General features: G+C 41.0%; 1 protein-coding gene across 1 annotated transcript; it reads right to left on the reverse strand.

The window, feature by feature from the left end:
- Nucleotides 1-2,001: 2,001 nt before the first annotated feature.
- On the reverse strand, nucleotides 2,002-9,514 carry LOC123441024 (protein DETOXIFICATION 40-like). Its single transcript, XM_045117555.1, has 7 exons — nucleotides 9,059-9,514; nucleotides 3,464-4,095; nucleotides 3,301-3,357; nucleotides 2,964-3,202; nucleotides 2,710-2,828; nucleotides 2,510-2,596; nucleotides 2,002-2,244 (listed from the first exon to the last, which is right to left on the reverse strand). Exons 1-7 carry the CDS (start codon nucleotides 9,323-9,325, stop codon nucleotides 2,161-2,163), a joined length of 1,485 nt encoding a protein of 494 aa, XP_044973490.1. The 5' UTR covers nucleotides 9,326-9,514; the 3' UTR covers nucleotides 2,002-2,160.
- Nucleotides 9,515-14,392: the final 4,878 nt, after the last annotated feature.

The raw sequence follows: 14,392 nt of genomic DNA on the forward strand, positions 1-14,392 counted from the left end.
TACATGATGGTGGAAAGTGACTATGAAGTCCTTGTTTTATTTGAGAATAAAGAAAATAAAAAACAAGAAAAGTCTACGAAGGTTGCAATTGATAAGTCAATAAATACCTATTCAATTACCATTTTTATGTAATCACATTAAGAATAGAATACAATGGTTGTGAAATCATAGTGATTGTGTAGAAAATATGTGTGACCTCATTGTTACACAAAGATAAATACATAGTCATAATAAACAAAAAAAGGAAAGATGCAAGGTCTGGACTCGCCTTGATTGGCTTATTGTCTCATCGTCCGCTTGGTCAAAATGAAAGGAGAATGAAAGTAAAGATGGACATTGGCCCATTCAGTGATAATGTATGATAGTAATCCTCATTGTTTTTCATAAAAACATCACCCAGTTGGGTCTAATAATCCCGCTTTTGATAGGTAACGAAAATTTAGGACCTTCGGGAACTTAGGCAAATCTTTGATATTTTCGGCCAAAAACCACCAGAAATACAACATATTCCTTGTTCTGGCCCTCCTATTCATAATAGATTGTGCCTTAGTTTTTGGAAAAATAAATGTACTTTGAACTAAGAAGAGGAAAATTGAGTCCCAAGGAACCCAAGACATGCATGAGGATTCTTGACGAGCAGCTTCGTGAACTAATGCATGAAGCCTAAAGAAATTCTCCTAACTCCTCCTTGGTATGTGAGTTGTTCCTAAGATGAACTCCTTTAGAAATGGACTGAGTATTATGTGAGGGCCCGATTCCAAACGGGGCCTAAGCATGTACATTGAATGCACATCTACAATGTATGCAACATTGAATTTTCCAAATGATCTTGATCTTTAGGATGACCTAACTTTATAATTGCATCTTGAAATGTAAAGTAACCAGAAGTAAAAAAACCACTCATGACTCACAATAAATTCAAACTACTACCAACATCACTACCCCAAGGGGAACAAAGTGATCAGTTGGTGGATACTCGAGATCAAGATCAATAGAGGAATATCCGAGTAAGAAGAAGAGTATGACATCATATATACTCTTATAGCGCTACATATGAATGTAAATTGACTAGGCAAGTTTAACTATGACCCGTGTAGGCGGCTCTTCGATGACACGACACTCCAGAAGGTGTTTGTGCACGCTCGCAAACAATTTCAATCTGTTTGGGCAGGTCTTCAAGATTGTCGTATTCATCCACAAGAGTAGCAGATCCATGACCCATGACACAAAGACAAAGCCTACAACACTCCCTTCTTCAGCTAATAACAATTCCCCGGTTGTTCTTTGCTTATTTGTGTGTGGTAAATTAAAGTAAGGCGAGCTACAATGTTCAAGATAATGTTGCCACTCAAAGCTCTTGTCACACTCTTCGTTTCTTTATAGAAACATCCATTTTTCAATAAGATAAAAAAAATCACATCAAACACATTTGTTTCATGTTGCTTTTCTAACAAGTCATTAGTACTCTTCCGACATCTGCATCGAGAAGATGCACAAATTTGCAATATTGGCCTAGTTCCTTGTACTTCAAATGTGTTCCTTAGCCATTTTGTTTCCTACATTAATTTGTAGGGAATATATGTATTAAGACCTAAGAACCTTTTTTAACCCCAAGATGGTGTAGTGTACTGGAAATAGCACTTTCAACTCCAGTGTCAAGCTTGTGGTATGAAGATTGTGCGCATCAACCACATGTGCACATATTTTCTGAAGAGTATGTGCCTCATGTATGCATAATCTCCTCAAAAGTGTACCCCGTCTCCCTCTTCCCTAAGAAAAGACACACATCTATCTGTTCGGTATGGTCGTCGGCGGGAGATAGTCGGTAGAGGTATGTTCAATTGATATGACAACGGTCTAATTGTAGCATTCAAGCAGCATGAGTGCATTTTGTCATCATGTTCGAGTTTGTAATAGCCGTCTGCATCACCGACACAAAGGCCCGGGAGTTTGACATTCATTTTGAAAATGGAAAGAAAAATATATGCTCATGACCTCATGTCATTATAAAGCATGTCTGAAATCTTGATGCATGGTTTAACAACATAAGAATCCAGACACGTGAATTCAACCATTCCAATTAATTCCTCATGCTGACTGTGAATCTAGCTCGATTCATAACTATTGAACAGGAAACATAGATCTACACCGGTCCACTAATTAGCTATTGTCCGTGCCTGCCGTAAGTAGGGGCTCTTTCTTGCTATCATCCCACTTGTTCAATCTTTTATGTGCCTCCTCAACCTGAAGGTCAAATAAAACAAATACATTTACATATATTTTTGATCAATTTGCATCAATATAGTCTCCCAAGAAGGTTCTGACTCATGTTACAAACGGAACATAGAGCAAACAAGAGGTATTCATGCTATGAGCACGGAGGAAGGCCGAATTAATCTTTGGACCTCACATAGTTTAACTCCATTTTCATGATTAACATTTTTGTGCATAAAAAAGTGGAAATGTTTGATTCATCTTTGTGCTTTGTACATTTAGGGACAAGGAGTACCTCTTTGTTCCAATCAGTTCTGATGGTAACCCACAGCAGAATGGCCGTCTGCATGGTTGTTCCTCCAATCATGCCACCCCAAATGCCCTACGAGTAGGCATTCGATTCCATAACAAAAAACAAGTTAGCACTTAAAACACATAACTGAAGATTTTGCCATCATGTAATATAAATAAATAATTCAAGGATGAATCTATCACCTTTACGCCGAGGTTGAAGACAAAACCGAGAACAATGCCAAGGGGTACACCTACGATGTAGTAACAACCAATGTTCACGTAAGCAACAAACTGTTGCCATCCACATCCAACAGCAACACCTGGTATTTATATGCATGTTAGTAAAAAAGTTCAATGGCAAGCCGTTTGAATAATTAATGCGGTTGACGTGCTAATGGACTGGTCAATAATCAATATAGCACATGTTAACGTGCCGAAACTTCCCAAAATTTTACCTGACAATACTGGTTGTATGCCATTGAGAATGAGCGTGATGGCAAGAAGAGGGCAGAGATCCGCCACCGCGTCGGAAACGATTTCACTCTCTGTAAACAAGTAGCTGATGTGGTTGCGTAGGCAGAGGATGACAATGGCAAAGGCGACAGAGACGGCTGCACACAGAGCGGTCACGACCCACACCGAGAAAAATGCCGACTTGGGGTTCCCGGCACCGAGCTCATTACTCACTCTTACACTGAAGTGAAAACATATCCATTAGTTAGATAGAGTATTTTCCTAGCTATAAGTAAGCAATGATAGTGTTGTCAAGTCATTCAGTTTGGAGTCACAAACCTTGCGGCAGCGTTGAAACCTACTGAGACCATGAACACCCAACCAGCGAGTGTCATACTGCATGCACACATCGTAGGTTTAATCAGCACAAACTCTGCAGATATATTGGTTACTAGGTAGAGGTACATCACATCAGTAAGAACTATAGACGAATGGTACTCACCACACAGAGAGGGAATCCAGGGCAACCTCAGGGTTGGGGAGCAAGCCAGCAATGAGCACCAGGATCTGGAAGTACCATGTCTCAAGGCACAGCATGACAGCAGACGCGGCGGAGAGCTTGAGAAAGGCCGGCAAGCCGGAGAAGGCCTGGCAGGTGAACCCGGTCCACGTCTCCCGGCACGTCGGGCTCACGGCGATGTACGCAAACTGCGCCGCCACGATGACCCACCAGCTCAGGCTCAGCACCAGCGAGGCGCCGAGCAGGCCGAGCCCGGCCTTGTACACGACGACCCAGCTCAGCAGCAAGTGCAGCACGAGCGTGCCGGTGGAGATGTAAGCGCTGGGCAGGACGATGCTCTGCGCCTGCATGAACTTCTGGATCGGGAAGTTGATGGCGTACGCGAAGATCTGAGGGATGAGGCCGTAGACGAAGATGGAAGCGGCGCGGGCTATCTCCGGCGACTGTCCTAATAGCACGAGGAGCGGCTCCGAGAAGGCGTAGATCACGGCGAGAGGTATGCCGGTGCAGCAGAGGAGGACGGCCGAGCGTTGCAGGTAGGTTCCGAGCATGTCGTATTTGTGCGCGCCGAAGGCTTGTCCGCAGAGGGTCTCCACCGCGCTGCCCATGCCCAGCTGCAAAAGTGTAATCGTGCTTTAGCAGTTAAACATAGCTTTGGTGATTTCAAGGTGACAATGTAGTACCAAAATGGACTTCAGAGGTTTATTTCTTTGTCAGCACACATCTAAGGTAAAACAAATATACGTTTTCTTTTCTTTTCTATATCAATTCAGTTCATATATAGGCACATTAATTCTGCCCGAGCCGTACAATGTGAAAGAGCAAATGCTATGTCTCACTGTCATTGGCGTGCTCGCCTATAGATTTGAATAGATGGGTTGGTACAATAGCATGGTCGCGAGCGGTTCCGGAACCTTCCTACACTTTTCACCCGGTTTTGGGAAGATTCTTGACAGTTTTCCTTTCTTTGTGTTTTTCTGTACCGATTTGTGTTTTCATTTTCATTAGCTTTTTAAATTTTTCTTTATACGTTTTCAAAGACTTACCAAATTTCTTTAATACACATTAAACATTTTTCAGATACACAATGAACATATTTCAAATACATGGTGAACATCTTTTTAACACTAATGAAACATTTTTTTAAATGTCATGAAGATTTTTTAGATGTTATGAAAGTTTTTCAAAAATTCACGAATAATTATTTTAAATGTCATATGCATATTTTTGGACCATGAATATTATTAAATGTCATGAACAATTTTTTGAATGATATGAACATTTTTTACAAACTTTAATATTTCTACATTTTCATGATCTAGAACCACTAGCATATTTTTAAACATGTGAACATTTTTTGAATTATACGAAGAATTTTTTAAATCCCAATAAAAAACTTTTACATTCCGGGAACATTTTTTGTAATGTGCTGTGAACGTTTTTAGAAACTAATAAAGGATTTGTTTTTCATATATGTATATATTCTCAACCTTTTTGGAATACAAATAAAATTATGAATAGTGGAAAGAAAGTAACGTTTCACTGGAAAGCTTGAAGCTTCTACAAAAATGTGGCTAGGTGCAGTGGCGAATCTAGAGAAAAATGAAGGGAGCGCTGGGCTGTCTGGGTCATGCAAAATATATTGGGCTCGGCTGGCAATTGACTCAAATGGGCCGTCGAACGAGTAGTAAAAAGTAAATTTGTAGAGCTGAAGGGGGGCTTGATCCTGTGAGCGCTCCTATGCAGCGCTTTAGGCGCCCGTTAACAATCCGGCATCTACATCGCTGCCAGCATGGACCGGCCCACTAGAGTACTGTCCAGTTTTTTTATTCGCAGAAATATAAAATAAAAAAAGTTTTACAGATTTAAAGAAAAAAGGTTCATCCATTTAAAAAAATCTTCATATCTTCAAAAAAGGTTCAGCAATTTTTTAAAAATTTCATCAATTTGAAGAAAAGTTCATTGAAAATGAAAACAAATTCAGCAAATTTAGCAAAAGTTCATTGAAAATGAAAACAAATTCAGCAAATTTAGCAAAAGTTCATTAAACTTTAAAAAAGTTCAATAAATTTGAAAAAAGTTCATCAAAACTAAAAAGAAGCTCATTAAAGTGAAAAAAGTTCATAAATATTTAAAAAGTTCATCCATTTTTAAAAATATGTTCATCAAATTAAAAAAATGTTCATCGATATTTAAAAAAGCTCATGAATCTAAAAACGTATTTGTTAAAATTTTAAAAATAATCACCGGTATTCAAGTAAGTTAATAGAACTTTCAAAAAAGAAAAGCTTCACATACGCCTAGATTGGCCGGGCCAGTTCGAACGCCACAGGCCCCGGTTAACGAAAATGCACGTGAACTTGCACCTGTGGAGCCAAATAGGAAATGCCTGATCCTGTTAAAGCCTCCCAGTAGATTCACCACTGTTTCTTGACAAATAAGATATACCCTTGATCGGGCGGGCTTGCTCCACAGCATAGATCAATTAGGTCCAGAGTCAGGAGCCTTTCTTTCTGTGGTAGTTTTTTCTTTCAATCCCTTCTCTGTGAATTGTTTGCTGGCTATCTTCTTTACTCCCACCCCTACCCCGACAGAAGTTTTGGCTGATGGGCCCAATGGAGCCCTATACTTAGATAATTCGAAAAACATAATTTGAAGTTTCAAAAAATGCAAAAAAACCTTATGTGGAAACCAACACATATTTTTGTTCAAAATTATTTCGTTTTGCAACCAACAAAAAAACACTTTTGGCCCATTTTCATGTACGTATTTTCTTTCCTGTGCATGCAATGCCTGAAATTATATTGTCATTAAAAAAATCTCAAACGTATTATATGTATTTCTGTATTAATGTTTTGTTCAGTCGAAATATGGTACTCAATCAATTTTTATATACAAGGTCAAAACCTCATATTACAACTACCAAGTTTAATTTATACTTTTTAAGCTCGCTTTTTTTTCGTTATGGACGGCAGGGATAGGAAACTAATTGGATGTTGAACGAGGAAGTAGCTAGATGTCATTATGACTGCACACATGCAAGTATTAAATAGATTGCTAGTGCGAGAAAATGTCATTATTATTTTTTATCTCAGTTACTAGTTACTGTTGGTAGCCTTGTATTGATGCAAAATGTATATTTAATAATATCCTTGTATAAGTAAATGGAGGAAGTATTTACAATAAATATGGTATTTTAAAAAGGGATCGCTGAAGCTTGTCCACTGTCGACACTTTTCGCACCTATCTCCCTCCCTCCCTCTCTCTTTCAATAGTAAAAAGCCGGCTAGCTTAGTAACTTTGCGTGTGCTAAGGAATCATCAACTTTTCGACGGTAGAATCGCTATGAAGGAAGATATGGTTTAGGCAAATAATGGACTTAGAAATTATGAATTTCTAATAACAATAATCATTTTTTGGTGAGGTAGACCATGCATTAGAGTTTGGAACATTGGATCTAGTGGATTTGCGACCAAACTAGGCACATGCCTGCTCCGAGTCGAGATTTTCATTTGGTAGCAAATTGATCATGTATGACATCATGCCTAGTGCAACTAAGTGTGACAGAAACAATATTTTATAGGAAAAGGAATATTCCAAATCACATGGGAAATTTCCTAAGTACACCTGATCAATCGGCGCCCGACGACTCGACAAGTTAAATTCATCTCCAGCCAATCGCCGTTGCAATCCATCAACTATACTCAACCATAAACAAATTATCGACGTTGCAATCCATCAACTATACTCAACCATAAACAAATTAACCCCATGAGGCCATGACACACGAGCTTGGTTCTTGTCATCAATCAATCAATGAGCAAACGTGAAATATAATGCTTTTTTGGCCAAATCAGTTCCCAAAAGTGACTTGTTGATTGAACATTTGGATCTAAGCTGTGGGTAATTAAGTTTTAACACTCCCTCCAATCTATATTTGTTCATGAAATATCATCATCTTCAAAGGTCTCTTACAGAAACTCTGTGGGAAAAATATGAGGAGTATAGTGTTTGTTATGTTGCTAAAACTCCTTCAACCCCGGTGGAAAAAATAAGAAGAAAAGGATTCAACATATAATGGTTATAGTTCCTTTCAAATCAATATGAGGAACTCATAAAATTTAGAGGACAATAAATACGTCGTTATACCTTCATGAAAAGCCCGGTGGGGAAAACAGAAAGTATGATATATGATCTTTTGTTGATATTACCTCATTAAAAACGTTGATGAGAACCTATAGAAATAAACTTGTGAAGGGCAAAAGAGTATAATGTTTTGTTCAGTCGAAATATGGTACTCAATCAATTTTTATATACAAGGTCAAAACCTCATATTACAACTACCAAGTTTAATTTATACTTTTTAAGCTCGCTTTTCTTTTCGTTATGGATGGAAGGGATAGGAAACTAATTGGATGTTGAACGAGGAAGTAGCTAGGTGTCAATATGACTGCACACATGCAAGTATTAAATAGATTGCTAGTGCGAGAAAATGTCATTATTATTTTGTATCTCGGTTACTGTTGGTAGCCTTGTATTGATGCAAAATGTATATTTCATACTATCCTTGTATAAGTAAATGGAGGAAGTATTTACAATAAATATGGTATTTTAAAAAGGGATCGCTGAAGCCTGTCCATTGTCGACACTTTTCGCACCTCTCTCCCTCCCTCCCTCCCTCTCTCTCTCAATAGTAAAAAGCCGGCTAGCTTAGTAACTTTGCGTGTGCTAAGGAATCATCAACTTTTCGAAGGTAGAATCGTTATGAAGGAAGATATGGTTTAGGCAAATAATGGACTTAGAGATTATGGATTTCTAATGACAATAATCATTTTTACTGAGGTAGACCATGCATTAGAGTTTGGAACATTGGATCTAGTGGATTTGCGGCCAAATTGGGCACATGCCTGCTCCGAGTGGATATTTTCATTTGGTAGCAAATTGATCGTGTATGACATCATGCCTAGTGCAACTAAGTGTGACAGAAACAATATTTTATAGGAAAAGGAATATTCCAAATAACATGGGAAATTTCCTAAGTACACCTGACCAATCGGCGCCCAAAGACTCAGACAAGTTAAATTCGTCTCCAGCCAATCGCCGATGCAATCCATCAACTATACTCAACCATAAACAAATCAATCCCATGACACACGAGCTTGATTCTTGTCATCAATCAATCAATCAATGAGCAAACGTCAAATATAATGCTTTTTTGGCCAAATCAATTCCCAAAAGTGACATGTTGATTGAACATTTGGATCTAAGCTGTGGGTAATTGAGTATATATAATTACTCCTAGTCTCCTACAGCAACAAGTCAAATAGTAGTACTGTATACGCCCAACACTTTTGGTCAAATCAGTGCCCACCTATGAGAGGTTAATTAATCGGGCATCTCGATCTACTCCGAAATATATAGTACTTTTTTGATCCAGCAATGGCAGGTTCATTGAACATTTCGATCTTAATTATGTAGGATCTAAACCAAAACGCAGAATGTAGTTTTTGAGGAAAAACAGCGAGTGCTCTGAATGATTTGGAGACGAGACCGAGGGGAGCGTGGGTGGAAACGTACCATGAGGCCGTAGGCGAACATCTGGACGCCGGTGTTGCCGAGTGAGGCGGCGGCGAGCTCCAGGCTGCCGAGGTGGCCGGAGAAGATCTGCGTGGACATGGACATGAGGTAGTTGATCATGTACATGACCACCGCCGGCGCCGCCAGCCGCGTCAGCAGCCCGAGCTCGATCGCCCCCGCCGCCCACACGCGGCTCGCCAGCGGCGCCGACGAGTCCGTCAGGATGCTCTCCAGCCGCCCCGACGGCCCATGCGCGTCGTCAGCCATGCCTCGCTCGTGTGTGTAGTATGTGGTGTGTTGTGGTTGACTGATAGAGTCTGTCGAGGCTGCTGTATATAATGGCGCGATCTGTGTGTGTGTGTGTGTGTGTGTGTGTGTTTGCACCTTGAATCAATGCGGCGGCGACCAGTTCGTCTGTAGCTGTAGGCTGCTCACCACAGCTTTGGTGTAGTGATAACTTGCCAAATGCGTTCAGAAAAATAAACCAAAAACTTGCCAGATCTCGCCGGCTCGCCACGATATTAACTGTGGCTCCCGCTGACAGTAGGGCCCAGCTAGCCGGACACACCAAGCACCCAACACTCGGCCGGTTTCAAAAATCCTCAAACAAAAATGTTACTAGAATAATGCGAGAGACAACAATCAAGAGGTGTAAAGTGAATCGCTCCTCTTTCATTAGATGATTGTCTATATTTATAAAAGTAGAAGGGATATTTTAAAGAGACATCCGTTCGGGAGAGATGTCATGAACTGACGCAAAGGGGGAGAATCCTCCATAATTAGCACATGCTAATTAAGTTTTAACACTCCCTCCAATCTATATTTCTTCATGAAATATCATCATCTTCAAAGGTCTCCTACAAAAACTCCATGGGAAAAATGTGAGGAGTATAGTGTTTGATATGTTGCTAAAACTCCTTCAACTCCGGTGGAAAAAATAAGAAGAAAAGGATTCAACATATAATGATTATAGTTTCTTTCAAATCAATATGAGGAACTCATAAAATTTAGAGGACAATAAATACGTCGTTATACCTTCCTGAAAAGCCCGGTTGGGAAAACAGAAAGTATGATATATGATCTTCTGTTGATATTACCTTATTAAAAACGTTGATGAGAACCTATAGAAATAAACTTATCAAGGGAAAAAGAGTATAATATGATACTTTGAACATGAACAATTCAGGAAGATACTTCCCCTGATTCTTGCCAATTCTGAAGCTGTCACATACCTATTCCATAAACATATTTTTTGAAATGTAGAAGTTGGTAGTGGCTTGGTGAACAAATCAGGAAAGTTGCCGCATGATTTGACTTGCAAGATGGGCAACATGGTCATATTGATTATTATGTAACCTGTTTGTATCCGGGCAACACAAACAACATTATCATTGAGATAATGGTTGGTGGATGTAGCCAATAAGGTCTGTTTTAAAGACTTGCATGGGATGACTACGACACCTAGTAGGAACACAAAGCTTGTATACGATCGGACATAGTAGGAAAAAATGTTTGATGCATTGCAGATATCGAAAGATATTCTTGAGTCTTAACCAATAGTGTTTGATGGATCCAATGCATGCACTGTGATATGGAACTTTAGGCCCCAATATCTTATGTCCATCTCTCATATGGTGTAAATGAATCTTTCTCTACGTCTAGAGAACGAACAACCATGAGAGTTATCGATGGCCATAATGTATGAGTGAAGGTGCTTGAGATTTTACCCAAATCCTTCGTCTCAAGTTCCGTCTTTTAGATGATCACATGGTTCATCATTGTAGAAGTAATCCTGGCATATGACGAGCACGTATGGCTAATCATCATTGTAGGAGTACTCCGTGCATCGGAGGAACTCTCTCTGTCGGTTGTACCAAATGTACCGACAATGCTAAGTCATATGGTGACTTATTGTTGTTTACACAATGTATGTTGCATTTTCATTTTCATACAGATGTAAGATTCCATCGGGAATCATCTACGTTTGAATCTAGTGATTCACATGGATATGTAATCACCACATCTACCAAGTGGCACTAGTGGGGACGGGGCCTTTAGCCCCGGCCCGTAAGGGGCTTTAGTCCCGGTTCACCAACCGGGACTAAAGGGGCGGGACTAAAGGCCTAACCTTTAGTCCCGGCCCTGTTCCAAGCCGGGACTAAAGGTGCTCCACGTGGGCGCCTCGTAGCGCCCCAGGGGCAGGCCCTTTAGTCCCGGTTCGTTACACGGACCGGGACTAAAGAGTTTCAGATTTTGTTTATTTTTGGGTTTTTTTTTTGAATGAAATTATTTTTGGGTTTTAGGGTTTTAGGGTTTAGGTGTTCGGGAGATTAACGTGATGCCTCGTTTGGTGTTCGGGAATTAGTTTTCATATAATTTAAATAGAAATAATTATGCATATATATAAGATTAACTTATCTTACAAGCGAGCATATATATACAATTATATGGAGATCTGAATTATCGGGACTAGAGCCCGTCTATTCGATTACATGGACGAACATCAGTAATGGCCCCTAGCTACACTAAATCGTCCTTTGTCATCTATAGCTTCCGTCCTCAGAAAGGTCACAAGCTTCTCTGCAACAGCAATCGCGCGTTGCTCTGGTAGGACCTTCGTCCTCATGGCCGTGTACTATATAAGAAGAGGAGATGAATATGAATATCAATCATGATAACAAAGAATGACGGGTAAAAATAGAGGTGTGAATGTTCATTGCTTACGTCGAATCTGTGATCCTTGTGCTCAGAGGTAAACGTGCGAATGGTCTCGCAAACATAGTATCCGCATAGATGCGTTCCCCGTGGCTGTTGGTCGCACTTTACGAGAATAGAATATATTAAATCAAAATAATAATCTAGCATCATAAATGTATTGAAAATAGAAGTGTATCATACTACTACTTACCTGAGCCGCTCTAAAGGTCAGCTTCTCAGGCTCGATACCGGGAGTCACGCACTTGAACCGCTTCCAAACCCTGCCCGACAAGGATAATGATTTGCTAAGTTTTTCATTAATTGATATATCAGAAAATCATCGAAAGAGACCGATAGAGCGCAAGAATGATTGAAATTACCCTTGGAGCATGTCCCGCAGGCTTTGGAACTGTTCCAAGGGTCTCGATAATGGGTCGAAGGCATCAACTCTTTCCTTATCAATTTGAATGTCCAACAGAATCCAATGAAAGCTGCACATGTGTGTGTGTGTATATATATATATATATATATATATATATATATATATATATATGTGTGTGTGTTTGTGTGTGTGTGTGTGTGTGTGTGAGTAACTTATCAATTAGACTTATAAGTGAATGGACACAAGAGAGTAAAGACCCTCACATGAAGTTGTATGGAAACAGTATGTGGTCACATAAATTTTGATCTGTTAGAAACCTTAGAAGGTTTTCCTCCGTCTCCTTGGGTTTATCAGTTAGCGTCGCTATATGTATTTTATCTGGGTCAATAAACCCAATATTTAGGATGTTCCTACTTTTACAATCCAGAATCTTCATTCTGCATAATAGAGTACAAGTTATATATAGACAATGAATTGAAATAACTAAACAAGTTATATGTAGACAACGAATTGAAAAACTTACAGACAATAGCAACTCATAAGCGATTTGTCGAGGGCGTCACCATTGTACATCTGGAAGAGTTCATCAAAGTCGATATGGATTTCTTCGGGGTGGCCGTAGTACTCCCGTGGGACACTCACCACGATCATCGTTCTCCCATTCTTTGATTCACTTAAGTACCATGTATGCAAGTAATGCATATTTGTTGGGAGATCATCTTTGCTGACCAAAGGCGCTCCCATGACAAACTGTGGCTTAGGGGCTACCACAGCCTTGGGTAACCTGTCATCTTGGGAAGCCAGAATGTCTTCAACCGGGATACCCCATTCAGCCGCCCACTTCTTTGCTAATTCGAAATCTTGCCCCTGCACCGGAGGGGGGACATTCTCGGTTAACACCCTAAGGGGTGAGATCGACTGTTTGGCCTGTTGTCCAAGCTGAGGAACGTCTGATTTTTTCTTGCTTGTAGTTGAACTTGATTTGCTCCCACTTGCACTTGCACGTGATCTGCTATTTTTCAGTTCCTTCTGCAATGTGCGTGTATATTCATCAGGCTTATGGTGTAAGTCATACTGTGATGGAAGGGTCGTGAAGTATTTTGCAAATGCTATTTGCTTCTCGGTGTATTCCGGGCGGGGCTCGGGTTCCTTCTTTTTCATCTGCGCATCATGATGTTCCTTTGCTATCCTGGCGTTTTCCTCGGGGGTACGATCATAAGGTCTGATAGGAAGATTAGCATGAGGTACCTTTGGGAGGGGCGGCCGTTTGCGCTTTGGGGGGCTCCGTCGCTTAGAAATCGTCGGCGGAGCGTTCTTGCTGGCACGCTTCCGCTTAGTATCCGGAGCGGGCGGCGGCGGAGACGGACGACCCAAGTCCAGCGGCGGTGATCGAGATGGACTCGTGTTGTGCAGGCCGACGTCATGTGGAGGGCTTGGAAGTAATGGAGGTGTAGGTGACCTGCGACGACTCGGAGGCGGTGTTGTCCTTGGGGCCGAGCCTGGAAGCTTGATGTAGTTCTTGTCCCATAGGATGACTCCACCCAGTACTTCTGTGAGTGTCCTCTCATCTTCGGGTCCAGCTATGTCAAGCTCCATATCATGAAACCCCGCCATGATTTCATCCACCCCGACTTTAGCAAAGCCAGTTGGAATATCACGGCCATGCCAGCGTGCATCAGGGCCAGAAGGTAAAGCTTGTCCGACGGCCACCTTCATGGATATGTTCTTGAATTTCTGATGGAGTTCACATGATGTTGACTCCTTGATTCCATCCACGGGGTCGCCGGGACCGCCCTCTATCATTCTTCGTGCATCGTCGGGCGGGGCCTCAGATTCAGCCACGCTGCTTTTCCGCTTAGATGGGGCGCCGGTAATATCAAATGCAGGATCTTCCTGGCGCGCTACTCCTCTAAGCTCATCAATCTGCTTCTGTTGCTCGTTAATCCTGGCAAGCAACTGGTTGAACTTGTCATTCTCCTCATCCTGCTGCCGCTTCTTTGCTCTCTCTCGGCTTCTGTAAGTGTCTTGGTCTCTGGCAAACCCAAGCCACCACGGGTAAGAAGGACCGAAGCCTCGCCTTCATCCTCCATGTTCGTCATTGTCGAGGACCAGTGTGAGCAAATCTTTCTCTCTATCTGCAGTGAACTTTCTTTTTCCCTCCTTAATTTCTTTCACTATCCTTTTCCAATTCTCCCTGGGTATCCTAAGACCGTCACTGCAGATGAGGTCCCCTGTTTCTTCGTCGTACGAACCAC

Source organism: Hordeum vulgare, chromosome 3H (assembly GCF_904849725.1).
Source record: "Hordeum vulgare subsp. vulgare chromosome 3H, MorexV3_pseudomolecules_assembly, whole genome shotgun sequence".
In the NCBI taxonomy this organism is placed as follows: domain Eukaryota; kingdom Viridiplantae; phylum Streptophyta; class Magnoliopsida; order Poales; family Poaceae; genus Hordeum; species Hordeum vulgare.